This window comes from Phalacrocorax carbo, chromosome 2 (genome assembly GCF_963921805.1).
Source record: "Phalacrocorax carbo chromosome 2, bPhaCar2.1, whole genome shotgun sequence".
Lineage (NCBI taxonomy): Eukaryota > Metazoa > Chordata > Aves > Suliformes > Phalacrocoracidae > Phalacrocorax > Phalacrocorax carbo.
In genome coordinates, this window is record NC_087514.1 from 24,746,313 (window position 1) to 24,769,917 (window position 23,605).

General features: G+C 38.7%; 1 protein-coding gene across 4 annotated transcripts in view; it reads left to right on the forward strand.

Annotated features, from left to right (window-relative positions):
• STK3 (serine/threonine kinase 3) overlaps window positions 1-23,605 on the forward strand; it is a 139,175-nt gene that overhangs the window by 17,354 nt on the left and 98,216 nt on the right. For all 4 annotated transcript variants that reach the window (XM_064442329.1, XM_064442332.1, XM_064442328.1 and 1 more), the window contains 2 exons: window positions 13,862-14,026; window positions 14,453-14,620. In XM_064442329.1, the coding sequence (XP_064298399.1) occupies window positions 13,862-14,026; window positions 14,453-14,620 (333 nt within the window). The remainder of the gene's footprint in view (window positions 1-13,861; window positions 14,027-14,452; window positions 14,621-23,605) is intronic.

Here is a 23,605-nt window from a genome sequence, read left to right on the forward strand (position 1 = left end):
GGACCAAAATCAGTTGGCTGTAGCATACCACGTAGTGGCTATGCAGTGGGTTTAGGAGACAAAATGTTCTTATTTGGGACAGCATTGTAAGTGACAAATGCAGCCATTTACTACTGTACAGGTGATGTGCTGTTGGGTCCAGATGTCCTGCATCTTGTATCTGAACTGTGACTTCCTTTACATACCAATTTATTTCTCGGTTACATATACATTGCCTCATGAACTCTTTTGCCATGTTTTCTTAGCTAATTACTGTTTTTCATGTGTTTAAGCTCCAGTAGTTCAAGTGAATAGTGTAACTGTATGTCTAGGTGCTGTGTTTGAATATCCTCCTGGTTTTGCTTTCTCTGTACGCTGCCATGGGTGTTCAGGGCAGACCTTTGTTACCTCTCTGGGCTAAAGGCACTTCGCTCATAAGAAAGTTATTTTGTAGTTTTAAGCAGTTGCATTTATCAGTAATTTCACAGTAAAAATAATTTCAATTTGTAGGCCTATGCTGCAGTAAGGTCAATGTGATTTGCAGCTGTAAATTGGTTACCTAAGGCCTAATAGCTCATATGTTTTCTGTTTAAGTAGCACCTATTGCAGCATAACTTGCTCAGTTGAGCCCATATGGATTAATTAGTACCCAGCCAGCCAATACACAAAGACTGAAATTTCTTCTGCACTGGCTAACTTGTTTAACTGATCTTAGTGGCCAGAAGTTATGGCAATGACAAGTCCCTCTTGGATATGCTGTTGACAATGTTCTGTTGGTAAGCCTTCTGGGAGGTGACTTGATTCAATGGGCTGGTCAGCTGTGTTACAACAGTAACACTGACCTTTAGGCCAAGGCTCTTGAAGTACTTTTCTATACAGCCAGACTCAGGAAGAGGAGGAAGGAAGCTGATCCCAGATGTCCTGGTTGCTTTATTCTGTGTCTGGCCTTACAAACCAAGGTAGTCTATACTTGCATCTTCAGTGCAGCACAGAGATTATTCAGTGTTTATCTAAAAAAATCCGTATTATGGCAATGAATTATTGACTGTTACATAATCACTGGGTGGCATTATCTCAGTATTTAGGAATTATTTTTCCTTAGTTATTTAGAGTAGCATCGTAGGTTCCTTCAAAAATGGGTTGTGGTGCCTGAATCTCAGACCTTTCTTGCAAACTTGCAGTAAATTAGCTCATAGGAAAAAATTAGTTTTCATCTCAGAAAAACAAGTATTTGTTGTTTTTGTGCCAGAAATAAGATGCATGTTATATGTTGGTTAATTGTCCAGAAAGAAGAGAAAGTTCGAGCTACACTGTTATTAATGTTTTTAAAGCAACTATTTATATATCACATGTGAATAAGTCTGCCAAAAAACAACATTCAGAAGTTGGGAAGTTTCAGAACTCGCTATGGAGCATCCTCTAGTACATGTGCAGTGTGAAACACTAATTGTCCTCTCTTCCCTCTTTTTCTATAGGACTCAGTGTTAGTGGATCATATTCACTCAGTGAGGAATCACTGTGTGTGGTATTTAAATCTGAGGTGTGGTGCTTATTTGCAAAATACTAAAATGGTGCTCTGAAGACAGAATTCTGTTTCCCCAAACTTCATCTGACCTTCATCTTTCCATTAAAATAAATACTGTTATTAACTAGTCAGCTATTGCTGTGACAATCTACAGGTCAGTTCTAAGGAGAATTAACTTCCTGGGTGATTTCTGTAGTTTCCCACCTAGATTACCCAAGGTAGGTGCATAAAATGTTGGAGATTATTTTGTGGGCAGTTTTAAAACTCTTTGTAGCCATGTAATGTTAAAATGCTTAGCATCATATAATTCACTGACCTTTTTTTATTTTTTTTTTTAATGCACTTCTTAGAAGAAAGCTTACAAAATCCTACTGAAGTTCTAATGGCTGTATTTGCTGGGTTTCATGATGTTTATATTTGCTACTAATCTTTTTCTGCGGTTGGGACACTGCTAAAAGCTGAGAGGGGCTATAGTATGTTGAGGGGGAGATAGAATTTTCACATTTTTTTTTTCTGATCAGTACAGACTGTCTAGTTGCATATTCAATAGACCTCCTTTCACTCCCCACCCTCCCCCAAGTTTCAAAATGAATATTTGGGGAGATTTTAGGAGAATGAGAAGTGAGTAACTGACTTCAAACCACAGGTGCAACTTTTGCCAATTTGAGCTGCTGGAGATGCACCAAGGTCTCCCTTGGTGGTGCTGTCAGGGCCCGTGTGGATGGTGTGAACAGATGTGTAGTTTGTGAGCCCAGTGATCTATTTGCAGATATGTTTTATGTGATAGTAAAGTTGTTTTTAAACAGGGACAACTTAAGTAAGTGCTTCCTGTTTGAAAGGCTTGTGGTCATAGTTTTTTTTAAATGACTTGTGGTTAGGTCTTCCATTGAGGTTCTTGACCTTATTCACAGTGCTTTGTCAGAAAAGGACGTTGAAGAACCAAACTAATTAAATTGGTGCTGATCACAGCTGTGTGTAGGCATGACAAATGCATGTTGTCGTGCTACTGAATTGTACGTAAAATGTATTTTCCCATGTTATCTGTACTTAGGACAGTGCTGAAGAGGCTCTGCTCTGTTGTTTGTTACTTATAAGGTTGTGCTGAACACCTGGTTAGCTAGTTGAGTATGTTGTAGACGTCTTTATAGCGAGCTGGAACTTGCTAATGGAGAGTAAGAGCTAAGGAATCTGACCTCCATATTCTATTTGGATCTTGATCTTCCTATGTGTACTTATTAGCTAGCACTAATATTGAGCATGTGACCATGGGAGATGCCCAAGATATCCTGAAATAGCTTTCCATATGAGCCACTAGATATGTTTTAGATAATTCTATGTTGCTACTAGGCTATACTAATTTTCAAACTTCACGTGGAAGACTGTCTTGAATTATCCAGTATAAAAATGCTAATTTAAGGAGAAGATGGGGTCTGCTGCATATTACATTCAAGAAACGTAACAAAAGTTATGTTAGTGGGATTATGTAGTCAAAAACACAAATCTGAAAAAATACCAATACTTATTATCACCTGTGCAGTGAATGGTCATTGGTGTGTTTATTGCAGTGTATTTTCCATATGACTTTATGTGCAACATGACTTGGGCTCAGTATGAAGAATGACTCTTGCTTCCTTTGTATGATCTTATGTCTAAGTTGTTATACTTGGCTAAAACTGGTAATTCTTCTATGACAGTGAGTTCTTATTCCATCCATTACCTTAATATCGAGGCGTCCCTTTAGTTATAATATAGGAGGAAGAGGGGATAATTTCCATTAGTTTGAGACAATTACTGAAAGTCTTATATGAAACCCGGTAAGCATAAGTAATTTAGATGTCATGATTTGGTACCTCACTCAGGACCTAGTGCTCTTCAAACGAAGTCACAGCCTGTCATTACACAGAACATGCAGTTTTGCATTAAAAAAAAAAGTCTGAAAGGTAATTGCTCTGAAAGTGAAGTTCAAAGAAAGCTCCTTCTGGAGAGCATAGTCTCACTGAAGTTTCTGGCTCCCACTGACTGCTACAATATAAGGTGACTTCAAGCTAGAGCTGCAACTGTAACAACTATTCTTCTCTGTGAAGCTTTCTGCCTTAATTCATGTTACCGTTCCTGCTTGTGATATTTGAAGTATATTTTGGTAATTGTTATCTCTTCTCCCTCGCACTTTTGCTCATCTCTCCTGCATCTCAGCCTCTCTGTTAGTCCAGCCTTGTCTTCACATAAATGAAGACTAGAAGTATGTGATTCTGAGAAGATCAGTGATGTTGGAGCTTCATAGCTTCTGATGGAAGAATGATTATACCATGGTGCCTTTATTTGCCATTAGAGTGGACTTATCCAGTGTGCTTGATCTAACTGGACTGTTTAGATGCAGTGATCTGATACTTCCCTGGAAGCATCAGGCTTAATGTGCGTGTATTACTTAGTGTAAAAAGAGCAGCTGGGAATGGACTTAGGCAGTTAAAGCAATTCAGCTGATCTAGACCCCTTCAGAGGGACCCTCAGGAAGGAGAATGGTGGACTGTGAGCAGAGAACCTGTAGATGAGTTGTCCAAACAGCTGCATGGATTACGTAGTGTGTCATAGACTGTATAGATGCACCCCTTGTGCACGGCATCCACAGCCAGTTAGGCATAGGCTTAGCTGGTCTCCCAGTAGATGTGGAACACCTGAATTTTTTGTGATCAGCTTCGCTCCAAATTTCCATTTTAAAGATTGGCTTCATGGTTAATGTTTTTATGTAGGCTGTAGAATTGTTCACCTTTATTATTCACATTTGTTTTAATATATAACTTGCATGTGGTTTTGATGATGAGGGATTTGAAGCTGCTTCACAGCTGACTCACGTTTAGAAGATGGCACCAACCCATCAAAGGGACACAGCATACAGAATTAGAACTAGCCAAAGATACCAGGCAGATAAGTGTTCCACAGGATTTTAAATGAGGATCTTGATGCAACTGGAAGTCAGAAATGAAGTAGAAAGGTAATGACTGTGAAATTATACTAAGGTGCAAGGTATAGAGCATGCTGTGCTGAAGGAAGAATGGTGCTGTATGTTTAAAAGCTCAGGATAAAATAAATCAACTGTTATAACAGGAAATGTGGTACCCATATGGCTTGATCAGGAATAGTATGGTGTAAGAGCCATACATCCAGACGAGGATAGCAACACTGGCTGTAATATATTCCTAATATTAAATAGTTTTGTTTATTATACTGTGTGGTAGTTATCAATGGCATTACTTGTATGTCAGCTTCAAACTACTGTTAGAACTAGAGAGTACTGGATATTAAGTAGATGGCAAGTTCTGTGCTATGACAAGGTGTATTATAGCCTGATTCCATACGTAGTTGTTTCCTTTGTAAGTTGAAGTGCTTGCAGGGACACGGGCACTACACTACCTATGTAGTGACTTTTAACCATCCTTATGAGGAGAGCCTGTGATTTAGGGTGAAGAGGGGAGGAGACATAATTAGGAAGTAGTTTGATGTGGGTTTTAAGAGTTTATTTGTGGTTTTGGAAGATTTTGTGAATAAACTAATAATTGGAGGAGCTTTGAATCATTTTTGTATACTTTGGTCCCTTGTTGCTTCCAACAATTGGTAGGCTCAAAAAGCGTATCTGCTTCATCTATTCCACCAAATTGTATCATGCTTATGTTAGTTTGTGTGCCAGTTTGTGTGCCATCTATATGATGTAAAGAATGATACATTGTGTTTTGTTGTGTTTAAAAAGAATGTATTTTTATATATTTTCCAACAAAACTTTTTTTCATATCTTATATATATGAAGACATAAGCTGTTGATGCATTTAGGTAATCTGTTGTCGTGGTTTAGCTGGCAACTCAGCCCCACACAGTTGCTTGCTCACTCCCCTACCAGTGGGACGGGGAAGAGAATCAGAAGGGTAACGCTCGTGGGTTGAGATAGAAACAGTTTAATAATTAAAATAAAAATAATTAAAAAAAAACAACAAACAAACAAAAAAATGCAATGGAAAGGAAAACAATGAGAGGCGTGAAACTTGGGTGGGGGTCTGGGAGGGGAATCAACCACTGAAACAAACTGCATGCGACGCAGCCGCTCACCGCCTGCTGACCCAAGGCCGCACCTCCCTGAGCCGCAACTGCCCCCCTTAATATAGTGGTCATGGTGTTACATGGTATGGAATGAACATCCCATTGGCCAGTCGGGGTCAGCCGCCCCGCCCCTCCCAGCCTCCCACTGATGCGGCAGAGTGTGGGAAGCTGGGAAGGTCCCCGACCACCATAGTGAAGAGAATTAACCCCTTCTTAGCCAAAACCAGCACATCTGTCTTCAGGCATGTGTCCTTTTATTACAAGTTTAGAATGACGGAATACATCGTAAAATCCAAATGGGGTTAACTGTTGTGCTTATGGCAAGGGAAAAATAGGACAGAATAGTCTAATTTCAGTTGGAAGGGACCTACAAGAATAATCTAGTCCAACTGCCTAACCACTTCAGGGCTGACCAAGAGTTAAAACATGTTATTAAGGGCTTTGTCCAAATGCCTCTTAAACACTGACAGGCTTGGGGCATCAACCACCTCTCTGGGAAGTCTGTTCCAGTGTGTGACCACCCTCTCAGTAAAGAAATGCTTCCTCATGTCCAGTCTAAACTTCCCCTGGTGCAGCTTTGAACCTTTCCCATGCGTCCTGTCACTGGGTCCCAGGATGAAGAGATCATCACCTCCCTCTCCACTTCCCCTCCTCGTGAAGCTGTAGAGAGCACTGAGGTTGTCTCTCAACCTCCTTTTTCTCCAAACTAGGACAAGCCCAAAGTCCTTAGCTGCTCCTCACAGGACATTCCTTCCAGCCCTTTCACCAGCTTTGTCTTCCTCTTGACATGTTCAATGACCTTTACATCCTTTTTAAATTGTGGTGCCCAGAACTGCACACAGCACTCAAGGTAAGGCTGCACCAGTGCTGAATACAGCAGGATAATCCCCTCTTTTGACTGGTTGTACTGTGTTTTTTGCAGCCCAGGATGCAGTTTGCCCTCTTGGCTGCCAGGGCATGCTGCTGACTCCTACTGAGCCTGCTGTCGACCTGCACCCCCAGATCCCTTTCTGCAGGGCTGCTCTCCAGTCACTCCTCTCCCAATTTATATTTGTGCCTGGTGTTACTGTCCCGGGTGCAGAATCTAGCATTTGGACTTGTTAAATTTCATCCCATTAATCATTGCCTAATGCTCCAATCTATGTAGATTCCTCTGCAAGACCTCTTGTCCCTGCAGAGTCAACAGCACCTCCCAGTTTGGTATCATCAGCAAACTTGCTAAAGGTGCATTCAAATCCTGCATCCAGATCACTAATAAAAGTACTAAATAGAGCTGGCCCTACAACTAAGCCCTGAGGTCACTGGCCAGATGTACCCCCATTCACTACAACCCTTTGTGCCCTGCTGTTCAGCTATTTCTTCACCCAGTGCACTGTGTCTAAAAGGATGCTGTGAGGGACAGTATCAAAAGCCTTACTAAAATCCAAAAAGTCTACATCTACGACCTTCCCTTCATCTATTAGGCGAGTGACCTTATCATAGAAGGATACCAAATTAAACAGGACTCTCCCTTTGTGAACCCATGTTGATTGTACGTGATGACTGTATTGTTCTTTAAATGCTTTTCAGTAGTACCCAGGATGATGATCGCCATAATTTTTCCAGGAACTGAGGTTAGACTAACAGGTCTGTAGTTTCCTGGCTCTTCCCTCACACACTTATAAATTGGAACAATGTTGACTAGTTTCCAGGGATCTCAACCACTTGTTTTTCAAGAACTAAAGCTAGCTCTTGAAACAGGGACACATATTTACATTTTGTTCAGCAAACTAACTTACTGGATATCCCTTAGTAGCTAAATATTTCAGAATCCCTTTATTTTGGGGTAATATGCAAGCTTGAAATATAGACCAGTCAACTAAAACAAGCAATCCAACCAACCACCCCTGACTTATTCAAATTGGCATAAGTGTACCTAATCCTGCTGTATGGAATAATTTAGTTGTAAATTATACTAATACAGAATCACCGAATGGTTGAGGTTAGAAAGGACCTCTGGAGGTCATCTGGTCCAACCCCCTTCTCAAGCAGGGCCATGTAGAGCTGGCTGCCCAGGACCAAGTCCAGGCAGCTTTTGATGTCTCCAAGGAGGGAGACTCCACAACCTCCCTTGACAACCTATTCCAGTGCTTGATTGCCCTCAGTAAAAATGTGTTTCCTGATGTTCAGAGGGAATCTCCTGTGTTTGAGTGTGCCCATTGTCTCTGGTCCTGTCACTGGGCACCACTGAAAAGAGCCTGCCTTTGTCCTCTTTGCACCTTCCCTTCAGATGTTTGTACACATGGATGAGGTCTCCCTTGAGTCTTCTCCAGGCTGAACAGTCCCTGCTCTCTCAGCCTCTCATCATAGGCCAGATGCTCCAGTCCCTTAATCATCTTTCTGGTCCTTTGCTGGATTCTGTCATAGAATCATAGTATCATTAAGGTTGGAAAAGACCCTTAAGATCATCAAGTCCAACCACTAACCTATCACTGCCAAGTCCACCACTAAACCATATCCTCAAGCACCACATCTACCCTTCTTTTAAATACCTCCAGGGATGGAGACTCCACCACCTCCCTGGGCAGCCTGTTCCAATGTCTGACAACCCTTTCGGTGAAGAAGTTTTTCCTAATGTCCAGCCTAAACTTCCCCTGGCGCAGCTTGAGGCCATTCCCTCTTGTCCTAGTATGTCCAGTATGCCCATGTCTCCTGTGTACTGGGGAGCCCAGAAGTGGACCCCAGTACTCCAGGTGTGGTCTCACCAGTGCTGAGCAGAGGGGCAAGGATCACCTCCTTCCACCTGTTGGCAATGCTTTGTCTAATGCAGCCCAGGATACCCTTTGCCGTCTTTGCAGCATACAGAATACTTAAATACCACCAATGTTGTGCAAAAACAAATGTAATAGGCAGTTTTGGTCTATAGAAACAACATAACTAGAACTTCTTGTACAATGCTTTGTGTGTCCAGTAAGGATAGAAATGGTGTGTGTATGGCTCAGCTGCCGTACTGCCGTAGTGGAATAATGTTTGTGGCTTTAGGAGTATGTTTTTGGGGAATTTCCTGCTTTGTTTTCAGTGGTATGCATAGGTAGTATATATTCTACAGAAGTTTTAATTGCACAAAAAATCAAGAAATGAATTATTTTGAAAGGTGGGTGTTTTTTTTTTTTCCCATGATTGCATGGTAACAATCAATATGGCAGTACGTTATTTTCTGAAAAGGTAATTTTGTGTAGGGAAAGTGAGCGTGCTTCTTGGCTTGAGTAACGCTGGAAATTCTAAATATTATAGGATATTAAAGCTAAGCATTTTGTGTAGTATTATGAATACACTCGGCCATGTTTAGCAATAATACAAGCAGGAATGACTTTAGTAACTCCATCACATTATATGTTGTTTATATATATGTGTGTATATACACATATTTACGTACACATTTTGCAAAGCACAAGTGGACGGATCTAGGACATCTGGAGTTGAGACTGATGTGTCTCAGATCACTTAAGACAGAGTAAGCCTGTTCTCCCTTCATTTTCCCTCTTAACTGCTGTTTCTGATAAACATGAGTTACGTTTTCTGCTTACTTCTTATAGGTGACATTCAATTCTATGGGCTTTTCTGACCACAGTATGTATTTTGATGTTACTTAATTATTTTTACTTTTGTAACATGTAGCTATGCTACAGCTTTCCTTTACTGATGTTCCCCAGGTGGTGTATGGGGGCTGCAGTACTCGAGAACTTGCTCTCTGCTGGTTTTCTTAGCTTCTCTGCCAACCTTTTGGTATGGGTATTCTGTTACTGTCCTCTTTTGAGAGCTGGATTTTGCCATGCAGCTGCAAAAAGTACTTTTCCCTCTAGAGTTGATCCAAATGTCTCCTTGTGGTTTAGCTGCTAACTTTTCAAGAATTAAAGGTAGGCATTTACCTCCCTTAGGAACACAATATATTGAAGAGACCTTCTCTGCCGAGCCTTCTAAGCACAATTTCTCGTAACAGTTGTTTCTGGGTGAAAGCAGGCAGTAAGTTGTATGCCTGTCTTGCTATATATTTGTCAGTGTTCAGGATAATTTTTGATTCATATTCAGAATTAACTGCATGGAGGTCTTTGGAGATTCAGGACATTGTATTTTTTCTGAAGTGGGGTGGATTTGGCAGAAAGTATTACACTTGGCATGTCATAAACTGTTCATGATACAGTATTTGTTAATAGCCAGAGCTGAAATTGCCTGTAGTGTGAGTCTTTAGATAATCACTGTGTACTTCACAAAATTATTAGCTTACATAATGAGGGTTGTCTCTTTCTCCAGATATCCTTTGACCATACTTCAGTTCATTTTACAGTTGAAGTCCCTTCTTGCTTGACTCCTAATCAGGTAGATGGTTTTACTCCCTTGATGCAATACCAGGAAAGCTGCCTTGTTTGAGCTGTGTATAACATGGTTTTCAGTTCTCCTAGCATACACTCCTTTGAGGCAGCATAGCAGTGAGCACGAAGAAGTAGCACAAATAAAAGCATTGAGCAGTGTGCCACTGAATAGAAATTATGAAAGATCTCAGAAAAATGGCAGGCAAGGAGTGCATAATGCGTAGCAGAGGCGGTAACTGCTTGCTGTGGAGCATGGAGCTAATGCCACTACTGCTTTCATCCTCTGCTTGCATAGGGAAAGGTTTATAAAAGTCACTGGGACTCTTTGGGTATAGCAACACATGTACTGATTTGGAAAGCAATGCCAATTTGAGCAGCTGCTGCTCAGCTACATCCTTGTTGATTATACTGTGAATTGAATCAGGGGACCGATTTGTTGGAAAACTAATTTGACAGACAGGCTTATTTTTTAACAAGGGTCAGTTACAGTTGTTCAGTGGAAGGGCTGACACACAGCGGGAGTGACTGCTGTAGGCCGCAGTGAAAGGAGGGACTGGAGCTTGGCACTGCTGTTTAAATAAATGTATGTGTAACTATGCCCTTGGGCTCTACGCTTGGGTTTTATGAGACCTGGATAGAGGATAGAAGCTGGAATAGGGAAGTGGTTCTGTTTGTTAAATAATTAAAACTTGTTATGAGCAACTCAAGAGCAGATAATCTTGCTGACTAATTGCTTTTTCCTTTCTGTTGAGTCATTCCGTTGGCTTAAAGTGATCATGAGTGGGATTTTTGTTTCTTGTGGGCTTTTGGTGGTGGTTTTTTTTGGAGGGCAGTGCAGATGTGTACCAACACTTTCAAAACTGAAACTGGAAGGAATTGCTCTTGCTTAATTTAATTTCTGCACAGGATTGGAAAAGTAGAGAAAGAAGGGAAAAATGCAACGTGGTGTTGTAGCCAAATTAGTGTATTCATCTTTGTTTTTGCAGTTTTTTGCATTTCTAAGAACATGCCAGGTTAATTTGCTTAGTTCTTATATTAAAGCATCAATATCCTGTACTTGAACAGCATGAATAGTTTCTTTGTATTTCCTTGAGAAACTGCATTACATGGGATGAACTGTGCTTGTGGTTTTTTTTGCTTTTATTCTAGAATAAATGTTGATCAAAATTTGAGAAGTGTTCTCAGGGAGTCTGGTACCTGCAAAAGATTAACTCTTACTGTCAACACTTGTTTAGGGGCTTATGTATTCCTATTGTGTTGATCTAAAGCAATGAATATAAACAACTGTGCTAGCTGATGACTTAGTAGGCCATGTAGTTTATGAAGCAGGTAAATGAAAATATATGTCAAATTTTTTTAACGGTATTGTGTTTTATTTGGTAATGAAATGTCTGTCAGCTTGCTGCCAGTTGATACTTGAAGCTTTTTGTACCATTTGTGATACTATATGAGTTTGCAACATATTAAAGTAGTAAATAAGAGAAGTGTTTTGGACTGCCCAGTCTTCTATGCCACCTCTTTACTTATAGTAGGTTTTTAATAATAGATATTTAATCATTGATAGTTTTTTTCTGTTTCTGGGTTGGTGGTTTTTGTGTTTTGGTGATGGTTTTGTTTTGTTTCTTTTGTGTTTTTTTTTTTAAGTTTTAAAACTGAAGTTTGGTCTGCTTGGAAAAGAAGTCAAGCAAAAGAGTTCTTAGTGTTTCCTTTGTGATGCTTTTACAGAGTTAAATATCTGCGCTGGTTTTGGCTGGGATAGAGTTAATTCTCTTCATAGTAGATAGCATAGGGCTATCCCTGTTGCGATCCCTTTTTCTCCGTTACTTCTTACTCTTCAAGTTTTCAGGTTTTTTTTCTCAGTTTGTATTCAGTTACTTGCCTAATTCGAGAGTACTTTTCCATCAATCCTGACTGAAAATAGCAAACATGATATGAAAGAGAGCTGGGTACGACTGTGCAAGATGTATTGTTGACTTCAGGAACTCTTAAAGAGCCTCAGCTCTTCTGCCTCAATTCTCAGAAGTAACTGTTACTAAAGAACATGAAGAAACCTGTTAAAAATTCAGCATGGCTGTAGAAGATAGTATTATGCACTGGTAAATGTTATGTAAAGGAATTTGTTTGTTTGTTTGTGTTTTTTTTTTTTTTTAATTGATCAGAAGATATTAACAGGCTGTGATGACTTTGGCAGTCACAGGTTGACATGTTGCATTATCTTCATATAACGGTAGTTGTGCTTACTGAAATGTACCTTGTCTTATATACCCAGGGCCAGCTATGTTAGGATTTATGTTAGTTCAATTCTACAACTTTATAGTGCAATAGTAACCTGATATATTAGAGCATAGCTCTTGTGGATTATCAACACTTAATATTAACAACAGCAAACCTTTGCATAGATGGCAAGCTTATTAATGTTGTTGGTAGATACTTAAAAAAAATACAATACTTTTGGCTGAAATTGAAGAGCCATATATTCAGTCATCATATTTTCCTATGAGGATATTATCCAGCAATTTTCAAGTGATGCAGGTAACTTAGAAGTTCAGTGAGTGTTCATTCTCTGCATCAGTTGGCAACAAGAAAAGAAGAATGGATAAGGGAAATCCCAATAACATCTGGTTGGCATCTCAATAATTTCTGTAATCGTCTACAGCTTAAAGGAACATGTGGTAATAGCTATTGGCACCTTCCAGTGTAAGAGTACCCTGACATCTTAGATGTCCTTTCTCAGGGCTGAGTAAGGTTTTGGAAAGGTCACTGGGACACGTTTGTATGGGTGTAATTGTACAGCTTTGTGTTGGTATGGAGCACAGGAAGAGTGATAAATATTTATTTTCGAAAACTATAATTTACTTACATTCCATATAAAATGAAGGCAGTAGCCTTAAAAGGAGTGGCTTACTTGACAGACTTCAGTACAATCTTGTAAACTAGTTGGGAACTGTTGGGCATTTGTATTTCTGCTTTCTGTATTATCTCCCTACAGATAATAAGTAGCGAGCTATCCCTAATTAATGTATTTTTTGTAATTTTGTAATTTTTGTAATTATTTGTCAAATAATTATTTGACTATTTTTCTGTACACCTTTGTCCCTTGCTTTTTTGTGTTGTGTGGTGTTTTTTTCTTTTTCCCTTTTTTTTTTTTCTTCTTGTGAAGAAGCTCTTAGTTCCTCATTACTGTCAATTTACAAATTAGTAGTGCAATTAGGAATAGCTAGTAGACAAAAGCTGGATACTACTAATTGTAGACTTAGCAGGTATTTCATATGTAGGAATTTGAGAAATAAAGAAAACATGGTATTCCTTTAATCTCTTTCCAAATGTAGGATCGTGCTAGTTTGTTGGGCAAACTGTGTAAAGAACTTAAGGTCATGGACATTTGAGGAATAGCTCTAGCCTTCCACAGCAGAGCGCGAGCTATTTCTTTTTCCAGGGAAATTTTCTGGTATATGCCATCTAGTCCAGTGATGACCATCATGACCTTTATTTTGACAAAGGTAATGCATAACTTGACAATTAATATGTATTATCTTAGTAATAAATGTATTGTATATTGTAGAAACTGTGCAGCAGTCTTCATGAAGGATATCGACATCTAAAGAGTAGTAACTTTTGATTGACAGGCAAGAGAGTATTGCATATTCTGCCATATGATCTGTATCAGTCAGCCCCGTCTCTGTTTTTGCAGCTCGCTTGCTCTAATTGGACTCTAGATGTATAAGAATCTAGCTATATGGATCAAGTTAGTAGATCAGAGTTTTGAATTGTAAATGCTTTTGGGCATATTCTGGTGCTAAAATACCTAGGGTACATTGTCTGTGTTACTTAAAATAAATGTTGTGAAATGATCATGTTTTAAGTGGTTCAAATATATAGACTGTATGTGTATCCCTGGAAATGGTTTTATGTTTTCTTGCAGCTAACAGAAGATGAAATTGCAACTATTCTGAAATCGACTCTTAAAGGACTTGAATACTTGCACTTTATGAGAAAAATACATAGAGATATAAAGGCTGGAAACATTCTTCTTAACACCGAGGGACATGCAAAATTAGCTGACTTTGGTGTGGCTGGCCAGTTAACAGTAAGTACCTGTGGAAAGATCGTTTTAAAATGCTTTTGTGCTCCTAACCATGTTCTTTTCCTTTTTATTTTCTGTCTTGAATTCTGTGTCTGAGGAGTGACTATAGAGTAGTGGTAGAGCTATCAGTCTTTATCATCGTGAGTATTTAATGTTTTGCAAGGCTATTCAGTTTTTAGTTGTTTATTTTTACAACTCAGTGTACTTCAAGAGCTTGATGATCCCACTTTAAATGTTTGTTTGAGGTTTATGATCATCATCACCTGTTTGGCCTCTGTGGGCTGATGAGCTGAATCTGTGTGGTCTTAATTGGAAGTCACTACCATTTGACCTTTGGGTGGCTAATTTAACTTGTAAATATAGAATGAATATAAAAATAATCTGAGAATAAACATCTCTGTTTTAATTGCATAAATAATATATTTGCAGGATACAATGGCAAAACGTAATACTGTTATAGGAACTCCATTTTGGATGGCTCCTGAAGTAATACAAGAGATTGGCTATAACTGCGTGGCAGACATCTGGTCCCTTGGTATCACTTCAATAGAAATGGCTGAAGGAAAACCTCCATATGCTGATATTCATCCAATGAGGGTGAGTATGTGTGGTATTGTCTTGTTTGTTGTATTAGGCGCCCCCCCCCCCCCCCCCCCCCAAAAAAAAACCAAACAAACAACACAACACCAAAACAACAAAACAAAACAAAAACCCAAACCCCAACAACCACCACCACCCCCAAAACAAACAAAAAACCCAACCGAAATGCTCAAAAAATTTACTACTGGAATCATAAAACTGTACATTTATGGACAATGATTTTAAGACTAAGGATTTTTACTTGCTGTTTTACTTCCTATTTACTGCAGTTTCCCTGTGTTTTCACACATCTCTAAGGTTTCAGAATACTTCTATCTCTGCTTGAGAAAGAACTAGAGTGATAAGTGCTTAATTGACTTGAAAGCAACATATAGAGCCATATTGTACCTGCACTGGAGGGGAGGGTTCTATAACTAAGAGGCTGTCCTCCTTTGAAAAGGAGTTTTGAAGTAAAGATGACCTAAAGAAGGGTTCAGAATTGTCCTATGTGAGCATTGCTAATATTAGGATTCTTAAAGTTGGTTACTGAATTAGTTTACTTTTTGCAAAATAAAATGTAAATAGAATTAGTTGCTTTATGAGAAGTAGCAGTTATAAAGGAATTACTTGGAGAAGTTCATGGGGAACAATGTTTACCTAGGAATAATTGTTGCCACTGTTAGTCATGCTTTTATCTTTTTGAAATGAGCTGTAGAATAGCTGCACTGATTGCACTGAGCATCAATAAAGACTCTGTTCTTGAATTGTTTATACCTAAAGGCCATTTGGATTTAATAAAGCACTTTATATTGCTAAAAGCAGATTTTTTAATCTTTGTGATTTGCTGCAAAAATGGCATGCATACTAGAATATTTTATTTAGCGTTGTTTTGCTGGTGCCTCATATATCAGGATTTTGATATAAGGAAGCCACCACTGTTGAAAGAGAAGGTACTGTGCATATATGAGTACTAAAAGGTGTTGCATGTATGAGTTGAAGTGTATTTAAAGCTGTTGGGTTCTTGATTGGCATTTTTGTTTGTGAGGTTCTTGATTTCCTATTTTTTTTTTTTCCTTGTGTGTGCTTTTTGGAACAGAGAAGTTTTCTGAATTTTTATGGCAATGTGCAGCCCAGTTAAAGCTAGTAGGTGTTTTGCAGTTGGAAATGTTACATAATTTTGGAAGCAAAGCTTAGTAATTTTCCTGCACCATATTTTTTTTCCTCTGTGTAGTTAACTGTTTTAAAATTACTGTTCAAACTGAAACTCTTCAGAAGAAAGCTGAGAACAAATTAAGTATCTCCTGAAGCTTGTTTTTTGCGGGAACTTAATTTAAGATGAAATAACATTTAAAAATATTTTCAAGAACTATTGATTACAAATTAAATATATTTGATCATGCTGGGTTTTTTTGCTCTGCTTTTAATGAAAATGCCTTAATTGCATCTGAGTTCATTTTAACATGTGTAGTTGTGCTAGCTGTTGAAAGGTGAGGACTACATTATCAGAGAGGATTTTTATATGCATTACAATAGCTCCTTATAAATCAAAGGTCACTGAGTTTGAAAGCTTGTGAATCTGTTTAATTCTTGTAATCAAATGAATGCTATCAAAGGCCAAAGTAATTTAACACAACAATTCTGGATCACGTAGAACATGTGTTCTTGTTAATAAGTTACGTTATGGTTTTTAAGGGCTTGTATGCAGTTAGTCCTCTTTTGTATATTTGATACCCACAGTTTTTCTTAATTTTTATTAGTGAGTTTTTACAGTGGTTAACAAGAAATACACAGATTTAAGTTGCACTAGTTTTCCCAGTGTCATATGATATAGCTTCACAGGACTTTTGGACATATGTAGATGCTTTCCTACTTTGTTTTAGTTATGACACAGAATTGATACAGGCAAGCATGAAAGCTTGGGCAAATTTTCGCTGCTTTTTCTAGATGTTGCTGGAGTTCTGTGGTATTTATGTAAGGCACAATTTTGTTACTTGGGAATGCATGTTGAAATTACCATGTGCACTATTTTGCTGTAGGCTGGTTGGCACTGCCACAAAGGTAATGCACTGCCAGTAGGCCATTTCCTTGTCAACTGTATTTACAGCTTAATAGAAATATTACATGACTTCTTTAAACAAGTGTTTTGGCAGAGAGGAAATAGCAGATTCCATGCAAACAAGCATAGCTTCCTCTGCTTAACCACACTCCAGCTACTCCAAAGAATTGTACTAGTTTCAGTTGGGAAAGAATGAGAAGTGGGGGCTTGCAAAATGAAATTTCATGTTGCAGTATTTCTGTTTTAGTATATTTGACTGCATAAGTGTCATCAATGCTATGTCACTTGTTTCTGCTGCAAATCAGAGTTCAACAGAACCTGCAGTTGTCATACTTGGTTTGAGGCTCAAAGGTCAAGACCATTTGCCAGCCCAGGAAGTCCTAATGCTTTATTCACGTAAGAATTAGGGAATGCCTCACACATTCAGTGTCAGAGTCCTTTTGTGCTTTTGCTAATAATGAAAAGTGAAGCTTCTGTGTTTCCTCCTGAGTTTTCATCAAAGGAAGAGTGTTTTCAAGTAGTTTTAAAGGAAAAGAAAAATACAGATATCCTCAAGGTTGCCCTGTAACGTGGTGATACAGCCACTAGAAATAGCAAGGAATTTGCTGATAAGTTTAAAAAAAAAAAACCAAACAAAAAAACCCCCTAGATAATCTAACCCATCCAGCAGGACTAAAAGCTTGTTGGTTGCAGTAGTCAGTGCAGCAGCTAGGGTTAATGGAGCTAACAGTGTTTGCATCTACCTTTGATTGCTCTGCTGGGATGAGCAGTTAGAAATTTATAGTGGAGCTAATTAAAGGGAGCTTCAGTGTGGTTCTAGAGCAAGACTCAATCGTCTACTTTGAAGCTGCAGTGATATGTTTTAACAGCTTCACTCCTATGTGTCTTATTGACCACAGCATGTTAGCTGTCCTGTTTTGATAATGTATTTATGTCCTCCTGCTATCTGAATTTAATTCAAACCCTTAACTGCTTTGTTCAGTCTCTCCTCTTCATGCAATATCTGTCTTTATTATTTATGTTTGTTTTTAAATTAACTTTTTTAAAAAAAAATTATTATGGAAGCATAGAGATCGGCACTGTCTTGCTGTAATAGTTGAGATTTTGCTTTTTGATAAAAAATAGTAACATGCTCTTGAAATATCTTCTGTGTTTGCTAATCAAGCCATGATCTCAAATTTGTCATGTAAGAGAGTTGTTTCTGGTGGAAGATCCTTTAAGCTGCAAAGTTTTTGATCATAATCCACCTACTGCTGATATCTGGCTTTGTTAACAAGTAGATTAACAAAAAACTAGCTTTATGGCAAAGTGTTAAGAAAGGCTGCTTTTTGAGGTCCTTTCTCTAAGACTACCCTTACCACAAATTTTCATTTATATTCACACAATGACGTGATCACTTATTGCTGTGATTTTCATTATTAATTTAAGTGTGGGCTGCTGATTATAGAGACAGCCTATACCTAGCCAGGAGTTCCTGAGCTCTGTGTTAAGCAAATGCTAGTGTTTTTGTGGCCTCACAAGGAGTTGGATAAAGGAACTGATGTTCTGAAAACTTAACGTGACAGAAACCTGCTAGAACTGAGCCAGAGAAGTTGTAGGAGCGCATAGATGGACAGAGGAAGTGGGTTGAGTGGAGTTATTGCCTTTGGCGACAGCTATGCCACAAGCCTTGTAGACCTATTTTAAAACTACAACCTGTGTTTTATAAAATTTGCTCTTCTTGGCAAGGTCAACACTTACTGACAGGATGGTGTGCTTCAGATAAATGCTGGTAACTCTCGTACAAAAACCCATAAACTGTGTGGGTGTGTGCGCGCGCGTGTGTGTCAAAAAAGCTCCCAAACCCACAGACTCTTTTCTTTCATGCTTATCAGGCAGCTGCAATAATTCATGTTGCTGTGGTATGGAAGAAGCTGGTGGTAGATACTGAAGTGTTGAAAAATGCAATGGCCTTTGTTTCTTTATGGTGAGGTTTTTTGGAAATGGACATGTGGGCATCACATGTTCTGCAGTGAGTTGGAGGAAGCCAATCTGAACTGCTTCCATTTGCTTTAAGTCCAATCATGATATTTATTTTTCCATGGCACTTACCCAGATTATCCATGCCTCCTGCTTAGCCTGTGTCATTTCCACCGTGGACTAATCTGTTTGTAATAACCTTTTATTCCTGATGTATCTTACAACAATCTACCTTTCCCCAGTTTTTTTTCCCCTCAGCATATTGCATTAAAACTGGAGATTGAAGTGAGAATTATTGCTGTGTAAACTGCAAGAACCAAGGAAGGTGTCATGTTGAGCATCACTGTCCGATCGGGACCAGTTTTTCAGACATTGAGCAAATGGCGGCTTCTATGCCTTTTGTGCCAGAAGTTGAGGAGAGGAAAAAAGAAAACGCAGTTCTGGCAATGTCAGATGTCTTTCTGTGTAGTTACTCTGGCATTTCTTCTCTACAACGGATGGAATTGTCTCATCGGTTTCTGTTATTTTCTTTCAGAGTTCACCTATCTTATCTCAGCGTTACTGCTTTTAATTTAGAGTAGGTTCGTAAAAGTATATTATATGGTTTTCTTATTTTAGTGCTTTTGCTTACCTTTAGAAAAGAATTTGAGTTAAAAGGAAAAGGACTTTTAGAAGTTAAGAATTTTATGTGAGACGGTTCTTGTTAATTTGTAACTTGAGATCTTGCCTGCTATTTCTAGAGTGAGCTAATATTTAGAGAGATTTAAAATACTGGTTTTTGATTGTACATTGCTGTTATTATTTTACTGTATTAGAACTCATTGAGTGTGATTCTTCAGGGAGGTTATAATTCTTCAATATTTCTGTTGTGCATGTATTGTATGTACTTTTTAGCCACTTAAAGTATTAAGATTATTTTAAAGTAGGTAAATCTTAGGTCTTTAAAAAAGCATGTGAGATTCTAACACGTCCAGTTCTTTGAATTGTAGGAATGCATATAGTTAAAGAACAAAAAACCTGACTGCCTCTTCCTCTGGATCTTCCATTGTGTCTTTTCTTTCTTAAAAGAATCTGATTTCTCAGGACAGGATTTTCCCCCTGGTGGGACGCGGGAGAGAATTGGAAGAGTAAGTGAGGCAACTCATGGGTTGAGGTAAAGATGGTTTAATAGGTAAAGCAAAAGCTGAACGCAGAAGCAAAGCAAACCAAGGAATTCATTCACTACTTCCCATGGGCAGGCAGGTGTTCAGCCATCTCCAGGAAAGCAGGGCTCCATCACACGTAACGGTTACTTGGGAAGACAAACGCCATCACTCCAAACATCCCCCCCCCTTCCTCCTCCTTCCCCCCAGCTTTATACACTGAGCATGACATCATATGGTTTGGAATATCCCATTGGTCAGTTGGGGTCAGCTGTCCCAGCTGTGCCCCCTCCCAGCTTCTGGTGTACCCGGCGGAGCACGGGGAGCTGAAAAAGTCCTTGGCCCAGTGTAAGTGCTACTTAACAACAACTAAAACACCTCCACATTATCACCACTGTTTCCAGCAAAAATCTAAAACATAGCCACATACTAGCTACTACAAAGAAATTCTACTCTATCCCAGCTGAAACCAGGACGTGTGTTGTCTTATACAATGCCATGTTAATTCTAAATTCTTAAGTAATAAATGCTGATGTACTATATAATGTATGTTTACTGTGGGGATCTAAGACACTGACGTGATATGGTTGAGGCACTAGACTGGAGCTGGAGAAGCATGTGTCTTGCTGTATGCTTCCCAAAGAGCTGTTGGGAGACCGTTGGACCTCTTTAGGCTTTACATGGAGTTTTTGTGTTTGCTTTAAACTCTCCTAAGTGCAGGCAATGGCTGCAAAGAGGTGGCATTACTCCCTATTTCCATGTGTTTTCATCACCCATTTCTGTTGGAATGAGTATTTATGTGGCCACATGATGAGCTGAGCTGGATCAGAAAATCAATCCATCAGAAAACTAACCAAGTAACAAGAAGTAGCATTCACTGATGTTGTTAACACAGTGCTTGGACTAGGTGGAGTTAAAAATGTGTGGCTGGAACTAGGAGTAGAATTGGATCATCCCTTTTTGGGCATCAGCCAAGTTGGTGCTGAGATCAACTTAAAGTAATTGCAAAACCAGAGTCTCAGATGTCTGTCTGTAAATTTATTATCATTAAAACTTGGGTGTACAGGAGTTTCCTTAAATAATTACTAAGTACATCAAAGGTCATAATGTATGCAGATACAGTCATGCTTGGGAGCTATAGCTGTAGGTGCAGTACTGCCATGCTGGTTTTGCTGCTCTGGATTTAATTTACCTTTTGAATGGAGAGGGAGTCTGAAGGGAAAGAAGGAGGTTGCTCTTCCTTTTTCTGATAGACTAGTAAGTGTCTGCAAGCTGTGGAGCTTCTCTGGAGATGGCCCTTACAAACACCTGTTGTAAGGGACAAACTGACTTTTTTGTAGCCTCTCCTACCTGTCTGTCTGGATGTTTTCTAGTTGGGCATATCAATAAAATGAGACAGGGTTTTATATCTTTCATGGGTAAGTGTACCCCCACAAAACCTCCATCCTTCCAGACTTCACCTATTCTTCCATCTCTAAATGCTCTTGCCATGATAAAGCTGAACTTCATGGGGTAAACTTCCAGTGGCCTTCAGTTTGCGTGGAGCTGAAGGCAGGTGTTGCTTAATAATATATCTGCCTCTGTGGTACTATTTCTAGCTAGAATTTCAAATAGGTGTTAAAACTTTATTCAAGGAAAAGAATGAGCACAATTAATACCAGTCAGTATTTGTCTAATGGGAAATAAAGTATGTTCTCTATTTAGATTGGGGGGAAAAAAACCCAACGTCAAAAGAGTTGCTTCCTACATAAATCACCTTGAGACCTACATAAATCACCGTGAGAAATGCAACTTCATATGGTAATAGGATATGTAGCATTTTTCCTTTGAGAGGGTGGTAGTGTTATGTGGTTCAAACCAGTTGTACCTATACTAGTACTAATACTATTCCCCATCTGGGAATTGTATCTTTGGTAGTTTTCTTTTTCTGTTCAACAGCTCTATTGTCAGGGTTGAACTCTAAGACTTAGTGACTTACTTTATTTAAGGGTTCTTTAAAAGGAAAGCTTTAAACTTTCATTTAAATATGCTGCTACTTCAAAGCAGTAAGCAGCCTGTCCACCTGCTCTGATCAAAAGGTGAATAATTGTTGTATGGTGATTTTTTTTTTATGAATTAAAAAACCTAGATTAAGACACTTCCCTCAGCAGTACATTAAAAACAAAAAAGTGCCAAATGCTTTTTCATTCGAGACTTATTTCACTTGTCAAAAAAATAAGCATGGGTTTTAAAAATATTTTTTTCTCTAACCTTGAAGAATGATTAGTGTTTATAGTGTGTGAACAGACCTTTTCATCTGAACGGCTTCTGGTGTGGTAAGTTATTGCTGAGGTTGCAGGCCAGTTTCTAACACCCTGTTCACGATTTGACTCCTTTCAGAAAGGCTTCTGGAATTGAGAGATGATAAATGTTGGGCAAACTAAAGTAAGTAATTGTGTATATTTGAACATACACATCTGTGTGTATTCCACTTTTTTGTGAGCAAATACCTCGTGCATATCTAAATGAAATATTTGCATAGACTTGGCTAAAACCTTAATATCTAGATAGTAGATCTCATCACCAGGAGAGTTGCTCTTTCTGAGAGTTAAGATGCCAGTTAGTGCTTGCTGTAATTATAATGAGAGTTGGACTTGGTTGCTTATTTTGTCAGTGTTCTTTAATAGGTAAGTAAAAGGAAGTTTTCTATGGGTTGTTATATGTAACTTAACTTGAGGAAACACATAAATTTTCAGGAATACAATTATGGCAGCTGTTAAATAGTGCAGCAATGTAATTTTTACTAAGTGAAGAGAGTCAGGTTTTAGGTACTTCGTAATTGTGTCAGTTTGACATTAGTTTTCACTGTGGCTGAGTTATTTTTAGCAATGGATTGATACTAAATGAAGTGCGAACTGTGGTCCTGCAGAAAAATCATCGTCTAGGTTGTACCTGCAGCTCATGGATAAACTGGTCAGAGCTGCAGAGATCTTGCTCTATAGTTTGTTGTGGGTTTTTTTGATTTTTAAATTTCAAGATATATATGGACCTCCAAACTTAAAGTTATGATTTATGGTTTTAGTTAAAATGTGCTTGATGTTCACTTATGTTTGTAGGGTGATCTGGGAAGGATTCAAGTGTTTTCCTCCTTAGGCTTCTATTCTTTGTGGAAATGCTAGGCATAGATACAGGCATAGTACCCTTTTGAACCTAATTTCTTTTTTAGTATTTAATGCCTGCAGGATTCATGGAGGAAGCACATTTCAGCAGGATTTCATTTGCTTATTTCCTTGTGACTAGCCCTTCTACGGACTCACTGTAGAAGAGACAGTGGGGAATATCCCGATGAGTGCAGAGGTCAACCAGGCAAGTGGCCCTAGGGTATAGTCTAGTTTCTTGTGATAAAGAAATAGAGTTTCTTCCCATTTTTCAGCATGTCTACCATAAAATTTTAATGAAGGTTCCTATATACTAAGCATGGCTTAGTAAAGAAGATGAACAGAGTAAAAGAAATAGTATGAGAGTTGTCCTCAGACAATGAAGACAAGTTTAAAGGTGTCCGGTTGTAAAACGGATGAAATAAAGCCTGTGATATTTTACTTATTTTCTTAAATTGCAGTTGATAATTCATTGCTTGACTTTACCAGATTCATTTACATGTATCAAGCCTCCTAGACCGTGTTGTGCTAGCACAGCAGCATCCAGTTTCCAAGACTTGACAGCTTGCTGTGTAAAGGGATAGTATGCTTAACACCAGCCCATTTCATGTGGTTTTTTGTAATACCATTGTGAAAGCAAGATAGGAAAAAATATAATTTATCCTCTGTTAAGATGTACAGATGAGAAACATTTTCTTCCTAATACTCC